This window comes from Triplophysa rosa, linkage group LG8 (genome assembly GCF_024868665.1).
Source record: "Triplophysa rosa linkage group LG8, Trosa_1v2, whole genome shotgun sequence".
Classification (NCBI taxonomy): Eukaryota; Metazoa; Chordata; class Actinopteri; order Cypriniformes; family Nemacheilidae; genus Triplophysa; species Triplophysa rosa.
The window spans coordinates 14,045,066-14,059,704 of record NC_079897.1 but is presented as its reverse complement, the minus strand read 5'-3'; the positions used below and the strand labels follow the sequence as shown (position 1 = coordinate 14,059,704).

Below are 14,639 nucleotides of genomic sequence, written 5' to 3'. Positions count from 1 at the left end.
TATGTAATATATTACGTAAAATAAATATTAACTGAGACTTTCAATCTATCTTTATCAGTGTTGGGTGTAACTAGTTACTAAGTAATTAGTTACTGTAATTTAATTACTTTCCCTTGGAAAAAGTAAAGTAAGGAATTACTCTTATTTTTTCTGTAATTTAATTACAGTTACTTTTGATGTAATTAAACTAAATACTTTTGTGTAATATATGTGTGTGCAATAGTGGAATTGACATCAAAATTCAAAGTCTAACTTTAAAATCCGTGCTTTAATGTATAATTCTCACATTTGTAATACTTTGGTCAGTTAATAAGAGTACTTTATGTACTTTAATATTATTTATTTGAATGAATTAAAAGAGCCCTTTCATGTCTATCCTTGAATCACTTAACTAATCAAGGTTGCTATAGGATATAGAACGTAATGAGTAATAAGTAACTAAATACTTTTTGGAGAGAGTAATTTGTACAGTAATCTAATTATACTATTGAATATGTAATTAGTAACTAGTAATTAATTACTTTTTGAGAGTAACTTACCCAACACTGATCTTTATATATATTAATAACTATATACCACAAATAAATATACTGTATATTGTAACTGCATAAAGCATTGCGTTAGTCATGTCATGGTCATGGGAAAACCCAGACTGATCAAATATATCATTTTGGGTTGACAAACACATACACAGATAAATATTGAGTGCTTTCAGAAGTCGGTGGTGTGTGGCGATTGGCGAGTCAGTAATACGGTGCAGTGGCGCTCTGCCAACAACATATCTCATTAATGTGGCCTTTGAACACATAGAGAGCCATAAAGATCATCCAGCCGTTTAATGCGGCTGAAATATGTTCCCTTCTAGTCCGTATGTCTCCATTAATATGTGAGGGTGTGTATAGGTTTTATACTATAGAGAGGTTAGGTGGCGTTAAATTATGCAAAAAAGCTTCTCCGGTTACATCAGTCTACATTGACATTTACATTTAGTCATTTAGCAGACGCTTTTATCCAGCGACTTACAAATGAGGTTAACAATGTAAGCAATTGGAACAACATAAGGACAACAAAAAGCATAAGTGCAATAAAACTGGTCTCGTATAGCCTATCACAGTGTACAAAGCGAAGTTATTTTTCCTTTTTTTTGTTTTTTCTAAAATGTGTGTTGACGCTGTTGTCCAAATAAAACCTCAAACACATTATAAAAACTAATGAGCGATTAATTTCAATTACATCAAGATTATAGAAGTTTATGATAGTTGTGCTGTAAAGCTGTCCTGTTTTGTCTGTTTTAGCATGTTCTCCTGGCCTTCAAGTTCATCCTGGCCTTCGTCATTCCGGATGTTCCTAAACACATCCAAATCCAACTTGCCAAGCTGGACTTTGAGTCTCTAGAAGCTCTTAAGAAAAGGGTGAGTATACATACAGTACTTTTTATGCCTATGTATGTAGACCGTTGAAGTGTGTATAAGCCTGTGTGGACACGACAGAGTCAACAGCGCTGGTCTGGTCTGCAACATGCAGGAAGCATTATCAGCTCAGCTTTAACACGCCTTCTGATCTGTAAATGATCAAGAGAGACCTTTGTACATGCTGTGCTGACTTACAGAGTGTGTGCTCAGGTAGTGTTTGCTAATGAGGATCAGTTATTTAGACAGATGTTTATCACCTTTTATATGGCACAAAAATAGGTCGCTCTCACACACACCACGGTCTACCGTTATCAGACAAGCAGACTTAATGATGGATAAAAAACAATTCTGAGGCCGAGACTGCATTCAATATGAAGTACTTGTATACTCCATGTTGTATTAACTTGCATTATGCAAAAAAAAAAAGAGTTTTATGCTATAATGTGGTCACATGATCAATTTTGCGAATGGGCTCTATCTTGAAAATAAACATGATTTTGCACTTTTAATCTTTTTCAAGTCGTTTTATTGAATAACAATTTGAAACGATGATTAAAATTGCAGTTGATACTTCCTGTTCATTTGTCACGCTGGAAATGGGAGGAAAAGGTGCATTGCATTGTGGGATACCGTGTACTGCACATTTCTGCAAATCTATCCAGGTGTCCAAAGAATACCTAAAGTTATAATATAGAATATATATAGAATATAGACGATTTCATCGGACGCACGCGCCTGGCCTGACGTAAACTTCCAGTCTGTGTTTGTTGATCGGTCTGGCTTGTGGCTAATAATATAACTATTTATATTTTATTTAATTTATAGTCATATGTTTTATATTAATATGTCATTGTATAGTAATTATATTAAATAAACAATTTGTTGAATTTTATTGTATGTTAATTTGATTAAATAATCAATTTGTTGAATGGGTCGTGAAACTTTGTCGCGTTTACGTTTAGCCAAGTAACAGTTCTTCTACTGGTAACCCAAAATAATACTGGCTAGACATACATTTTACTTGCTAGCTAATGTCATTTACTTTTTTTGCTTATCAGAAATAATCTGCAGGGACTCTCATTCACGGATTTGTCCCGGAAGTTAAGTTCGGGCCACAATGCGCAGTAACACATTTGTTTATGTTGTTGCTTTGAAACCGTCTATATATATACATATATATATATATATATTGTCATCAGTCTATATGAATAGATTTGTACAATGATCAGGATAGGTGGTACCAATAGTAATTGTTTAGGCATATGAACCATAGCCTGAATGATTCCTCAATAAAACCAAGGATTTATTTTTATAATAAATTCATACCACTGTCCCTCTTTTACAAGACAAAAGGTCGTAATATATTGAGTATTGTTAATGTGTGTCAGAGCGACAGCACTGCTTGACTTTTAACAGATATGATGGCTTTATTTCAGCAGAGCCGAGCCGTTGGTCGGTAAGTCTGTTGCCATGGCTCTGGTGATATGGCACAGTTGGATTGGGAATGACAATGAGCTGGAGTGTGCTGTTGGCATCAGCGTTATCTTTAACGTGGCCTTGTGTTTACTCCCTGCACTAACAGCAGATGAGATGTGTGCGATATAGTCTCCCTCGCCTTATAATTGCTGTGGATTATAATGTTACAAGTTGATCAGGCTACATTTTGAGCACTGGATTGGCACTGGCACGAACAAAACAATTTCTGATGGACTTTGTAACGTTCGTCAATGCAGCGATTTCTGTGAAACGTGAAGAATTATGAAAGAGTCTTAAATGTTGATTACTAATCATATTTAACTAAACGTTGTAGTTTCTAACTCTATTGTAGTCACCATCTCATCCATTTTTTGCAATGATATGATGTGAATCGTACAAAAACGTATGGTTATTAGAAAAAAGCACAGAAGCCCCTCCCATAACCCCACCCCTAAACCTAACGTCATTGGCGCAAAAGCAAATTGTACTAAGACGTGCAAATAAGATGGTACGGATTCATATATGAATTAGCCATCTTGTAAAATAGTTACAAATTCTCGTGAGATTGTGTTGGAGAAGACCATTCTCGTGACAAATTCAAAGCAGCACATGTAAAGCCGTGATGGAGCACTTGGCCGACGAGCTGCGATGAAGGCGGGACTCCATCGAAGGTTCATCCGTCTAACATTTCTTTTAATTTAGCCGAGAGACGCGGGTCGTAAAACACATATCGATTATATTTCAGGATGACTGAAGACGTGATGTTTCTGGGCTCCGGCCCCTCCGCTTCTCTTTCGCAAACTTCACCCAACACCATCTCGTCCCTCTGCCAGCGCTGGCCATGCGTCTTCACCGAAGCTTCTTCATCAGCATGATGGACGGCAGCTGATCGTTCCAACTGCTACGTCCGGGTCTGTTCAAGCTCAAAAGTGCCGACTGCAGTTAAATGGCACGTTTGGTCGGTGATATAGGGAAGACGCTTGGTCCAGCGGTTTGAGAGCGCTAGTGATGAGCTAGCATCAAATGATGGAGATTAGCTGTATTTCCATGTGTTCAGCAGCTCAGAGGAGGTGAAGACAGCTGTTGGGAGGAAAGCTTGTGCCGCTCTAGGGCAAAGGGACTCTGAAAATAGCCGGTAAAAAACTTGCGGTGCCAGTGGAAACCCCCGTTAGTGGTCAGTGTTTGGAAAGGACCCAAGAAAAGGCCAAGCTGCCAGCGCTAGCAGGGAACCATTACGACAACTGCCGATTTTAGAATTTACATTCTCTTGAACAATCTCAGTTTAACCCTCAACAGCTGTATGACTGGCTGGCAATGGAAAAAAGATTGGCATTGAAGATTAGAGATGCGATCCTAGAGATAAAAAAGCAGAGATACAGCTGGATCCAAGGTTTAGGGTTTTGAAAGATTTTAAGCAAAGAATCTTAATGATCTAATATAAAGGAATATTTAAGATGGTCCTGAATCATTTATAGGACACTAATCAAATGTAAGCACATTTGTAAACTTGACCAACCGTAGGTCAGCATGGCATAGGTCAGATTTTCGTTAAAGACATTTAACATTCAACTTTGCAAGATTCTCAGATCATGAAAGGATGACATGGATCATTAGGGTTTATACAATCTTGTCAAAGGAAGAAAGAGCAAATTCTATACAATTCTGAAATTGACTGAAGGTTTTTTCAGTATACGTATCTTGAGTTATGCACCGACATATTGACCAAAAAAACGGTATCGGTCGATGAAAGTAATTTTTCACACTGTCTGCTATCGGCCGCTAGTTTAAAAACAGACGATGATCAGGGCCAATATATTCTGTCAATCAAAAGACTATCGCAGTGGTTCTCAACAGGGGGGCCCAGCTGACTTCCAAGGGGGCCTCAGGATGACTAATCATTTAAAATGAGACAAAATGAGCATTGAATAACACCTTAAAGCAACTAAAAATAAAAAAATGTCTCATTATTTGTCTATTTTTTATTAAAGAAACACTTTTCCAGTTGATATCAAGCTCTGAAATATTTTATTGGATAGATATTTTGAGTTTTTGTGAGTGGCGGGTGGGGGCTTTGAATATTGTTGAATACAGTGGGGGGACTTGGAGTCAAAAAGGTTTAGAACCCCTGGACTATCGGTATCGGCAGATATCACTCTGAATAATCGGCTATCGGTAACAGTGGAGAAATGTAGTATCAGCGCATCTCTACTTATAATTTGTAACAAAAAAGTTGATCAAATGTTTTTTTTCTTTTTGTTTACGGTGGAAACTCGCTGTATTTAGTTGCAATTGGTCACATCGATTATTAAATTATTGAAATGTGAGAACTGTCTGTGTTTTATGGCTGAATGAAAGCATAAATGGAAAACATTTCACATGAAGACAAGGGGATATGGTTGGGAACTGTTGGGGCTGTTAATACACATCTGCATATCATCTCACTTTACATCAACAGCTCGATCGAAGCGTTCCCATGGTGGTGGTTTAGAGATGGTGAAGTGAAGAGATTCTGGAGTCTACAGTTCCCGTTTCGGAAAAAATAAGAAATTCTTAATTGTTGCAGTTGCATGATGGACCTCTTCATATTAACACGGCTTTTACGTCATTGGTCGACAACCGTCACAGGAAGTGGTACAAGCCGGTCCTCTGAGGATATGTCAACTTTCTAAAATCAGTGAGAGTGTGACATGTCCCACGCTAACCTTTGGTGATGTTGGGGGAAGTGAAGTCGACACAGCCAACAAAATACGAATCTGAAAGCTCTCGACACATTGATGTGTGTTTTCTAAATGATTTGGTTCGTGTGATTTTGTTGAATCAAAGGATCCCACCAAGCTGTTCAGTCTGTAATGATTCATTGACCCTGAGCTTGCTCTTGATTTGAGTGCAGTTGTTAACATGACTGATAGTATGTTGGTGTTGCAAAAGCTTTAAAGCCTTTAAATCCCCATCTTCTTTCTCACATAATCAATACTGACATGTCCAGTCAAGTATTCCAGAACGCCCATCAAGACATCCCCTGAAATCCAGAAAATTCACGCTTAGACGTGTACTACTGACTGGCATGTGACAATTCTGTGAAAATGTCAACCTTAACATGAAAAAATAAAGTTTTAACCAAAGGTTTTTATTATACTAACAGCACAGATATTAACATTTGGTTGTTCAAATACCCATGTGAGGTCTCTCTTCTAGTTTTTAAAGCATTTATTTTTAGTGCATGATTTTCCATAATCATGTAAGTGACATTTTCAGGATTGTCACATCCATAAAGGTACATATTCTTCATAATTGGGCACATGAAAAATAAAATAAAGTAACTATCTTATGTTCTTATGAAGAGGCATCCCTTCTCCATTTGTTGGGTATTATTGCTTCAGATTTGTGCATTTAAATGGACAGAAATCTTACAAAGTTTGTCGTCTCCCAAAAACTGTCCCTTTTTGTCACATCCATAACGCATGTTTATTTCCATTTTTTTATAGAAAACTCGTGTGCAGCATAAACTGATCAACTGAACAAAGGGTTTAGCCAAATATAAACAATGGTTCTGAATATTTGTAACGCATATATTCTCTGAGCGTTTTATGTCACATCCATAATTATCCAGTATTATCCATAATTGTTTTATTTTATGTCATTTGCTTCAAGGGTGAAATGTGAACTAAAAGAACGACTAGTCAATCCAAGCAGCAGCTGATTCATTACACTAAGCTCGAGTTATGACTGGCCCAGAATGAAAAATAAATTAGTTGAATAAAGACGGCAGTATAAAAACACAGACCTCTTTAAATATTTAATGAAGTTTTTCTGTCACAGCAGTCTAATGGCCTTTATACGTGGGGCTGAATAATAACCATTGTAGAATGCTCTCAGAGGGTTTCGAGCGTTTGGACTCTATGAACCACATGTACAGAATCACAATGTCAGCAGCTCCGACCCTATTGATCTCTCTTTTGGACTTAAAAGTTAATTGCACCTAACACTTTTCACAGAGAATGTAATTTGCTCTGGTTTGCTGCAGGCAGTGAAATGAATTGATTAAATGAAGCTCTGCATACAGTCTGCAGAATGTGTGCGCTGCAGAAAATCTCTTCATATGGCTTCATTTTTATGATGAAGATGAAGTCTCTTGCTGTAATGTACTTGTCTTTTTAAAAACCTGTCATGATGGTATAGTTGAAGTCCTGTAATAACAGTGTTGGTACTCATCTGAATATTAACATTTATAAATCTGTCTGTCCAACATTATAAGAACAGCATATCAGCTTTATGTAGTTCTTTTAGACTATAACCCTGCAAGATTTTAAGGATATTAAAAAAAAATCTTTGAGAATCATAAACACTGGATTTGTACATTTTCAAGAATTTGTATACACCCATCGTATGTTTCTTACCTTACTGTTCTTGTCTGCATTCAAAAATGATTTTTTTTGTCTTTCCAGAAAATACTGGAAGCCGCGGAGACTTGAGATACGGTTTGACATGTGACAACAGAGGAATCAAACAAACTATAATGATACAACTGCTTAAGGTGTGCACATGCTGTACACAATCAAGTATTACATGTACCTGATATACTGTAAAATGCACTCCTTGCCATGTTATTTGCATAAATGTCTTATTGACTCCAAACATACTGTACACGTCTGGATATGACACAGGGTGTTTTTAAATGATTTTTTTTGTTATTGCATTTAAAGCATGCACATATTTCAGATTTTTTTTTCAGTCAGTGTAACGGTTACTGATATGATGATGGACAGGTGGGAATGTAATTGAAAACAATCCAAATCAGCAATCCTGACCCCATTAAACATTGCTTCAAAGTATGCTGCATTTTTATGACTGTCTGAATCTGTCTATAATCGATTTGTACAGAGAAATTATTTATCCGATGTAGGGCCTAAAAATCCAACAAATGATGACGTATTATAATTCTGTGAGCAATAGAAACTGACTGCTTTCATTCACTTACCTCTCTACCAAAGATTGAGCTGTGCCTTTTAACATCACTGCATCACATTTAACTGTTACAGCTTTTGTTTACCGATATCAAGTCCACCCTATGCTGTACTTGAAGATATTCAATAATCTCTGGCTGAAAATAAAATCTCAGTTATCACGTGGTCTTTGTCTTTGACACTTCCTTTGGAAATGGTAATGAGATGTTCTCAAGGTTTTCAGAAGGTGTCAGACAACGTGTGACTTCCATTCTGGTCTGGAAATACTGAAGATGCTCTTGCATTCATGTTAATAAATCATTCTGCAGAGTAATTTAATCAAATCAATTCTCATTCACGTCCTTGACAACACAAGAGCAACATAAGAGACACTTAGGATGATTTTGCCCTTCCGCATATTGATTTACACTCCGTTTATTAAAAAGTTCTTGCTGCAAAAAGGTTTTTTTTCAATAGTTTCCCCACTGCCAATATGCTGAATAATTGACATGATATAGAATCTTAAATGCAGGCATATGCTCATAGTCTTTTTTTTTTGGAAACAAGTTTCAAGTCGACATGAGATGTAAGTTGTGATGGTCATTCTTCGCGTAGTGTGACATACTGTATCTTAGTGCAAAGGCTTCTGGAAAGAGAAAAAAATGTACGGTTGGACTTGATTACATCCTTCAGGAATTGATTGGATCATTGGAAATGGGAAGCGTGACACTACTGGTCAAAAGACCAGAACAACTAACCATATTTTTACATTCATATTTACCCCATATTTTAGAATACTACTAAACTCATCATATAATGAAATATAACGAAGAAAACTATGGGAATTGTGCCGTAACAAAAAATATGAAAACATATATTTTAAATAAATATATTTTAGCATATTCTGTGTAGACACCTTTTGCCTAAAGTTAGCAGAAATGTTCTCTTGGTTTTTAATTAAGCAATAGTTCCCATCTATTCTGAGTTTATATTTGCTGCTCTTCAATATTCGGTCATCCATTTCAAAAACATTTTTATTAAATACAATGTTTGTTTCGTGATGAAATTTTGTTTTGCAACATTTTATTTTGGTCTACGAAGCTAATTTCAGATATTGATTTCAAAAACATTTTTATTAAATAAAATGTTTGTTTCGTAATCATTCTTTTTTTGCAAAAATTTTTTTTGTCTACGAAACGAATTTCAGATATTGATTTCAAAATAATTTTTTATTAAATAAAATGTTTGTTTCGTAATGATTTTTTTTTGCCAAATTTTATTTTTGTCCACGAAACAATTTCAGATATTGATTTCAAAAACATTTTTATTAAATAAAATGTTTGTTTCGTAATGATTTTTTTTGCAAATTTTTATTTTTATCTACAAAATGAATTTCAGATATGGAGTTCAAAATAATTTTTATTAAATAGTTTGTTTCGTAATGAATTTTTTTTGCCAATTTTATTTTTGTCTACGAAACGAATTTCAGATATTAAAGCATACAATTTCAGATCAAAACTTAAAAACGTTTCACTCAAGTGTCTTAAAACTTTTGACCGGTAGCGTATGAAAAACAATAATGACAAGCAAATATAAATCAGTTCACACTTACTGTATAAACACTGCAATATGCCATCAAAAAATATTATAGAATCGTCCGTTTTGATTTCATGGTGACTTAAAGCTGAGGATTGAGTACAGTATTAGTGCAGTAGAGCGGAGTGACTAGCAAACGCAGTCACGTCAAAAGACTAATTAAAGAACGGCTTGTCACACTTTCTGACACTGATGCTGTTTCAGCAGTTTCCACTGACAATATGCACAACATGTCTGCGTGTGTGTACTCAAGGTGCTCTACTGACAACATGCGTGGTGTGTGTTTGACTAACTGATGGTGTACATGCACTTGAGACACCCCTGAAAAGCTCTTCGTTACTTGAGATACCTTGGCAGCACAAGCAGGCAGTAAATCAGTTGAAAATAGCTTTCAACAGCAGGGGCCCACGAGCCCTGAGCAGTACCCTGTCATGTTTAACTTCTTTACAGCAAGTGTCCAATGAAACACTAAAACGATCTTCTTTCCATTGGAAAAGAACGCTCACAGAGAAATAAAATGTTCTGGGATTGAACAGAACATTCACCGTATTGGGCTGTGGACTTAAAGAACAAAGTACTGAAACCTTCCTCTTTAATGCTCCATTCTTCACATACTGTACATCACAGTAAAACGCAGATTTCCATTTCTTAAGTTAATTCTCAATGTAATATTGAGATAAAAAGCATGAAAGCCTGATTTTAATCATTTCACCGTGATTTTAATCTTTGAGATGGCCTTAGTCAATATTAAAGATATCAGTTATATTTTCACACAACGTAGGCTTATGTAGAAAAGAGTAAAAATCACTTTAGCTGGGTTTTCACAGACCGGGTCACATTATTAAGATTTTTATGCATTCACCCAAAATATAATGCAGCTTACAATCTATAAACATGTCCACAAATGTTCAAAACCTTCATTTTATGCAAACACTTTTTAATAAGACCAATAATACACACACACACACCCAAACACAAAAAACGACCAGTCAAAGTTTGAAGACAACATATTTCACATTTAATTTTGGACATCACCATAGCTATATGTAACTTTTAAGGACAAGTTTCAGCAACAGAACATTTATTCGTTTTGCTTCTTCGAAGTCATTTTTTTAACGTCAGTACATGGTTTGGTCCTGTAACATCTCGAGTTGGTTCTTCTCCTCTGAATGGACTTGGATCAATAATGTCAAACGCACAACACATGCACATGTCGTTAAGCTGTTTACATTAGGGTAGGACAAAGTCAGAGACTGACATGATGCATACAGCACGGTTTTCTTCTTTTCAACCTCCCCTGCTCTGTATTTGACACTCATATCTAATAAGGCTATATTACAGCTATGAACAAGAAGTCCAACACTGCATTTCTAAGTATAGAGCACCATATTTACACCTATATTTACAGACTTTATTCTTAAAACGAAAAGACGCAACGTACGGAAATACTTAAGATGGGTTAAGTGAGCCATTTGAAGGACGTACAGGTTTGAAATATAAAAACGAAACAGAAATTATATTTACATATAGCTGCAACTTATAGCTTATTGCAAATGCCCTTTAAATTTCTCACACCCAATCCTCTTGTACACTCACAGCAGACCTTTGATTTGATCTATATCAGGTGATGGCCAACACATCCCGAAAGAGTGGCCAATCACAGAATACGAGATTTAAATGTCATCAGGTGACAAAACAGCCCTGTTTTATCCCATCTGGAAGCCGACTCGAGGCCCACATCCGACACAGCATTAAAACAGCAGTCCTTTCAAAAAAACTATATACTTTAAAAAATATATATGTACATACTTATAAACAGCCCGTAAGGCCAGTCCGTTCGGAGACTGGTATACACAGTAACTCAAAGCTGACCAGTACAAGAACAACAGGAGTGAGATGGCCAACATCGGGATCTGCAACCGAAAATAAATTCTGTTTTCAGATTCTGTCTTGCGGTAGTGACATTGAAAAAGAAGGGCAGTGGCTCAACGGTTCTCATTTACTATTCAGTACTACACAGCTGAAGTCTGCAGGCTTTTACTCCAGCACAAACAGCTCATGTCTAATTATGCCCGCTGTGATTTGTATGTATGTCGTCCTAACTGTGGACTTACACCGTAGTGTTATTTTCATTTGATCCTTTGTTCAATGATAAAACGCATCTAGGTCTGGGATGCAAATTTGGCAACTCAGATGGGCATTTTATGGGGGGTTAAAAAATTTGCCAGTTTTGACTTGTATAAATTGCACTTAAATCTGAAAAATCGTTCCTTGAATGCACACAAAAATGAATACTTAAGGTGAGGTGTGATGCAAATTTACACGTGACAATTCAATTCAAACCAAACAATGAAAAGTATGTTTTCTGGATTATCCCGTAACCCACTTTAGGAACATTTCCATAAAGAATTTCCCTTAATAAGATATTGCAACTGATTGTCAGTAACCTCAAGTTTAGTTAAACTGAAACAGTTTTAACAGTGAAATGAAAACAGTCGACATCACTTTAAAGATGGCGAATAAAAACCGGCTGTGTGCAAGACAGTACTTAACTTTAAGACTCACAAGGGAGCGCTATGACTTCTTCACTATTGCTTTTACTTTAATATCATTCAATCTGTCTTTGATACTGCAGTGACACTGGGGCTTAATCTACAAAATCAGTCTTTATACCTAAATTTACTTTGAGCCACTTTAAGTGCTAGTTTTCTGAATTGCCATGTTCTGCTCTGTCATACTTTTGGTCTTATGTAAATATCTCACTTTATTCAACTGTTTATACATACACAGTTTCCACAACGTTTGATTGATTGGGCCAAGTTGGAACCAATGTAATTCACGGTAAGAGCATTTTAGGGGAATAAAAGCAAAAACAAGACTCGCACACGCACGCACGCACGCACGCACGCACACACACACACACACACACGCACACACACACACACACACACGAAAGGAAAGGCTAGCAGCGTGCACTTCATTAAAACCAACGGGTCCAACAGAAGAAACTTAATAAATAAATTGTGAGAATGATTAAGACGACACAGAAGGCAGGTTCAAAGGTCAGGTTGGGGTCAAGGGGTCATATACAGCTACTGGTGGTGAACTCATCGTTGCGCTACAAATGTGGCAACAGGAACAATGGAGTCATATGACCTGGCAGCAGCTGGCCTGGGCCGAGGCACAGAGGAGCCCGTCCCTGGGACTTCGCTGGATGTTCACCGAGATGGTTTTCTCGCACAGAGGTAGCTGGAGAACGTTGTTTTTCAAGTTCAGGTTATTCTCCTTGACCAGGCCCAGTTCGTTCAGCATGACTGCCGTTTGATCCGGATATCGCTCCGTTGCCCCTACCCCGGCAGGGTTGATGACTTTGTCTAGACTGCTGTTGGAACCAATGCACATCTTCCAGGAGGACTTCTCCTGGACTTTGACGCTGGACAGGCTCTGAGGATCCAGAATAAACCGTCCTCCTCCTCCCGAGCTGCGATGCTGAAACTGAGAGCTCAAGCACAAACTCATGAGCTTCAGACTCTCCACCAGTTCTCCGGCGCTGCGAGCTGCACTACGCTTCGAGCCGGATGAAGCGTTGTTGTTGTTGCTTCGGGAACAGCTGGAAGGGCCTCCTTGTCCTTTTGTACCCCCTCCGCCTCCTCCGCTCCCTCCTGTACCACCACTACTCCCTCCTCCTCCTCCGCCTGGAGGACTTCCCTTGTCTGGTCCCGAGTTACCCTCCTCAGGTGGTTTACTTTGCCCTCCGCTGCTTCCACCCCCATTTCCCCCCGAGCTTCCAGGCGGACCCTCGCTACTGTCCCTACGATTCCAGCTGTAGGTAAACCCTGTGTCTTTATCTAATCGCCTGCGGTGGCTCTCCGAATCATCGTCACTGGTTTCCGAGCTGGAACAACTCGATCCGCGGCCTTGACTCTTGCGCCGGTGGTAACGCTTCTGGGCAGTGCCCGGAGATGTCATGTTCATCTTCAACCGGCTAAGCTTAGGCGGAAGACTCTCATCCATGTCGAAGTCATCATCAGATTCGCCCTCCTCAAAGATTTGATTGAGCACCGGGGCGCTTTTGCGGGACGTGAGCCGGTTGGTGATGGATGGTGGCTTGCGTCGCAAAACCACTTGGGCGAGCAATGGTGAAGGCTCCTGTTCTTCCTCTTCTTCCTCGTCCTCTTCCACTCGAAAAAGGCAGGTACGTTGCTTCACCGAAGCGGATGCGAGAGGTGCCATGACCCCAGTCTTGAGGGGGTTTGGGGGCAGAGCAACGGGTGCAGCAGAGCTGCTGGAGGCTTCACTGGTCTCCTCCCTATGTCCCACTTCTAGAAGTCCTTTACTGCGGTGGCCGTTCAGCAGGTTTTCAGTGCTTCGAGCCGGAGATTGTGGACCCCCAGCGTGAGAGATGGAGGAAGAGGCTATACTGTCCTCGATGTCCTGAAGCATGCCGATTTTTTTGGTCGGCCATGACTGCCTGCAAAAGAGAAAGGGACATGGAGCTTGACATCAGTGATAGATTCTGTATCAAACAAATACAAGCTTTGTTATACGCTTTAAAGGGACAGTTTACCCAAAAAAGAAAATTCTGTCATCATTTACTCACTCTCGAGTTGTTCCAAATCTGTATAAACAGGGCTGTGACGGTTGCCGTAACAACCGCACCACCGCGATGGTAAAGTGCAATGATGGTGGTGAACTGCCACCGGCGGTAGTGCACGTCACTCTGACAAATATAGGTGTAATAAATATGAGAGTTGCGATAACGATTGCTAGTTGTAGCCTTTCAGTTGTGGATGGTTTTATTTAAAAGATTTTAAATTAACAGAAATTATTGGCATACGTTTCCGTTGGTGCGTTCGAGCGCAGACCTGCACGGCAAAACCCAGGTTATTCTGCGGGTTTTGCAATGGATCTTGTTGTGAAATGAACAGATACGTAAAATCAAAACTGGCTATGACCCGCTTGCTTAGTGTCGGAGTGCGCGCAGGTTTTGCCGCGGTTGCGGAGAGACATCTATTCATTTGCGCTCCTGTGCACATCTTCTGAACGCGCATTTAGTGCAGCTGTACACATTTTAATCTGGACAATGTCAACAAGTAAGTTTCACATCAACGAGTCGGAAAAAGTAATGTTTTTATGGCAATCTGAATAGGAAAGCCAATGTAGGTTTAAACAGTTTGTTTCAAATGGAATTGTTAAGGACTGTAAGGGTTAA

At 38.4% G+C, this 14,639-nt stretch overlaps 2 protein-coding genes across 3 annotated transcripts in view; one reads left to right on the top strand and one right to left on the bottom strand.

The window, feature by feature from the left end:
* ano10a (anoctamin 10a) overlaps positions 1-8,162 on the top strand; it is a 30,972-nt gene extending 22,810 nt beyond the window's left edge. Inside the window, exons 13-14 of one of the 2 annotated variants that reach the window (XM_057340084.1) lie at positions 1,296-1,412; positions 7,334-8,162. In XM_057340084.1, coding sequence (XP_057196067.1) covers positions 1,296-1,412; positions 7,334-7,360 — 144 coding nt within the window. In that variant the 3' untranslated portion in view covers positions 7,361-8,162. The remainder of the gene's footprint in view (positions 1-1,295; positions 1,413-7,333) is intronic. The other variant, XM_057340083.1, reaches the window with a different exon arrangement.
* Positions 8,163-10,422: 2,260 nt separating this feature from the next.
* The window catches only part of snrka (SNF related kinase a), a 56,324-nt gene continuing 52,107 nt past the window's right edge, over positions 10,423-14,639 (bottom strand). Inside the window, exon 6 of the mRNA XM_057340276.1 lies at positions 10,423-13,898. Within this exon, the coding sequence (XP_057196259.1) occupies positions 12,575-13,898 (1,324 nt within the window). The 3' untranslated portion in view covers positions 10,423-12,574. The remainder of the gene's footprint in view (positions 13,899-14,639) is intronic.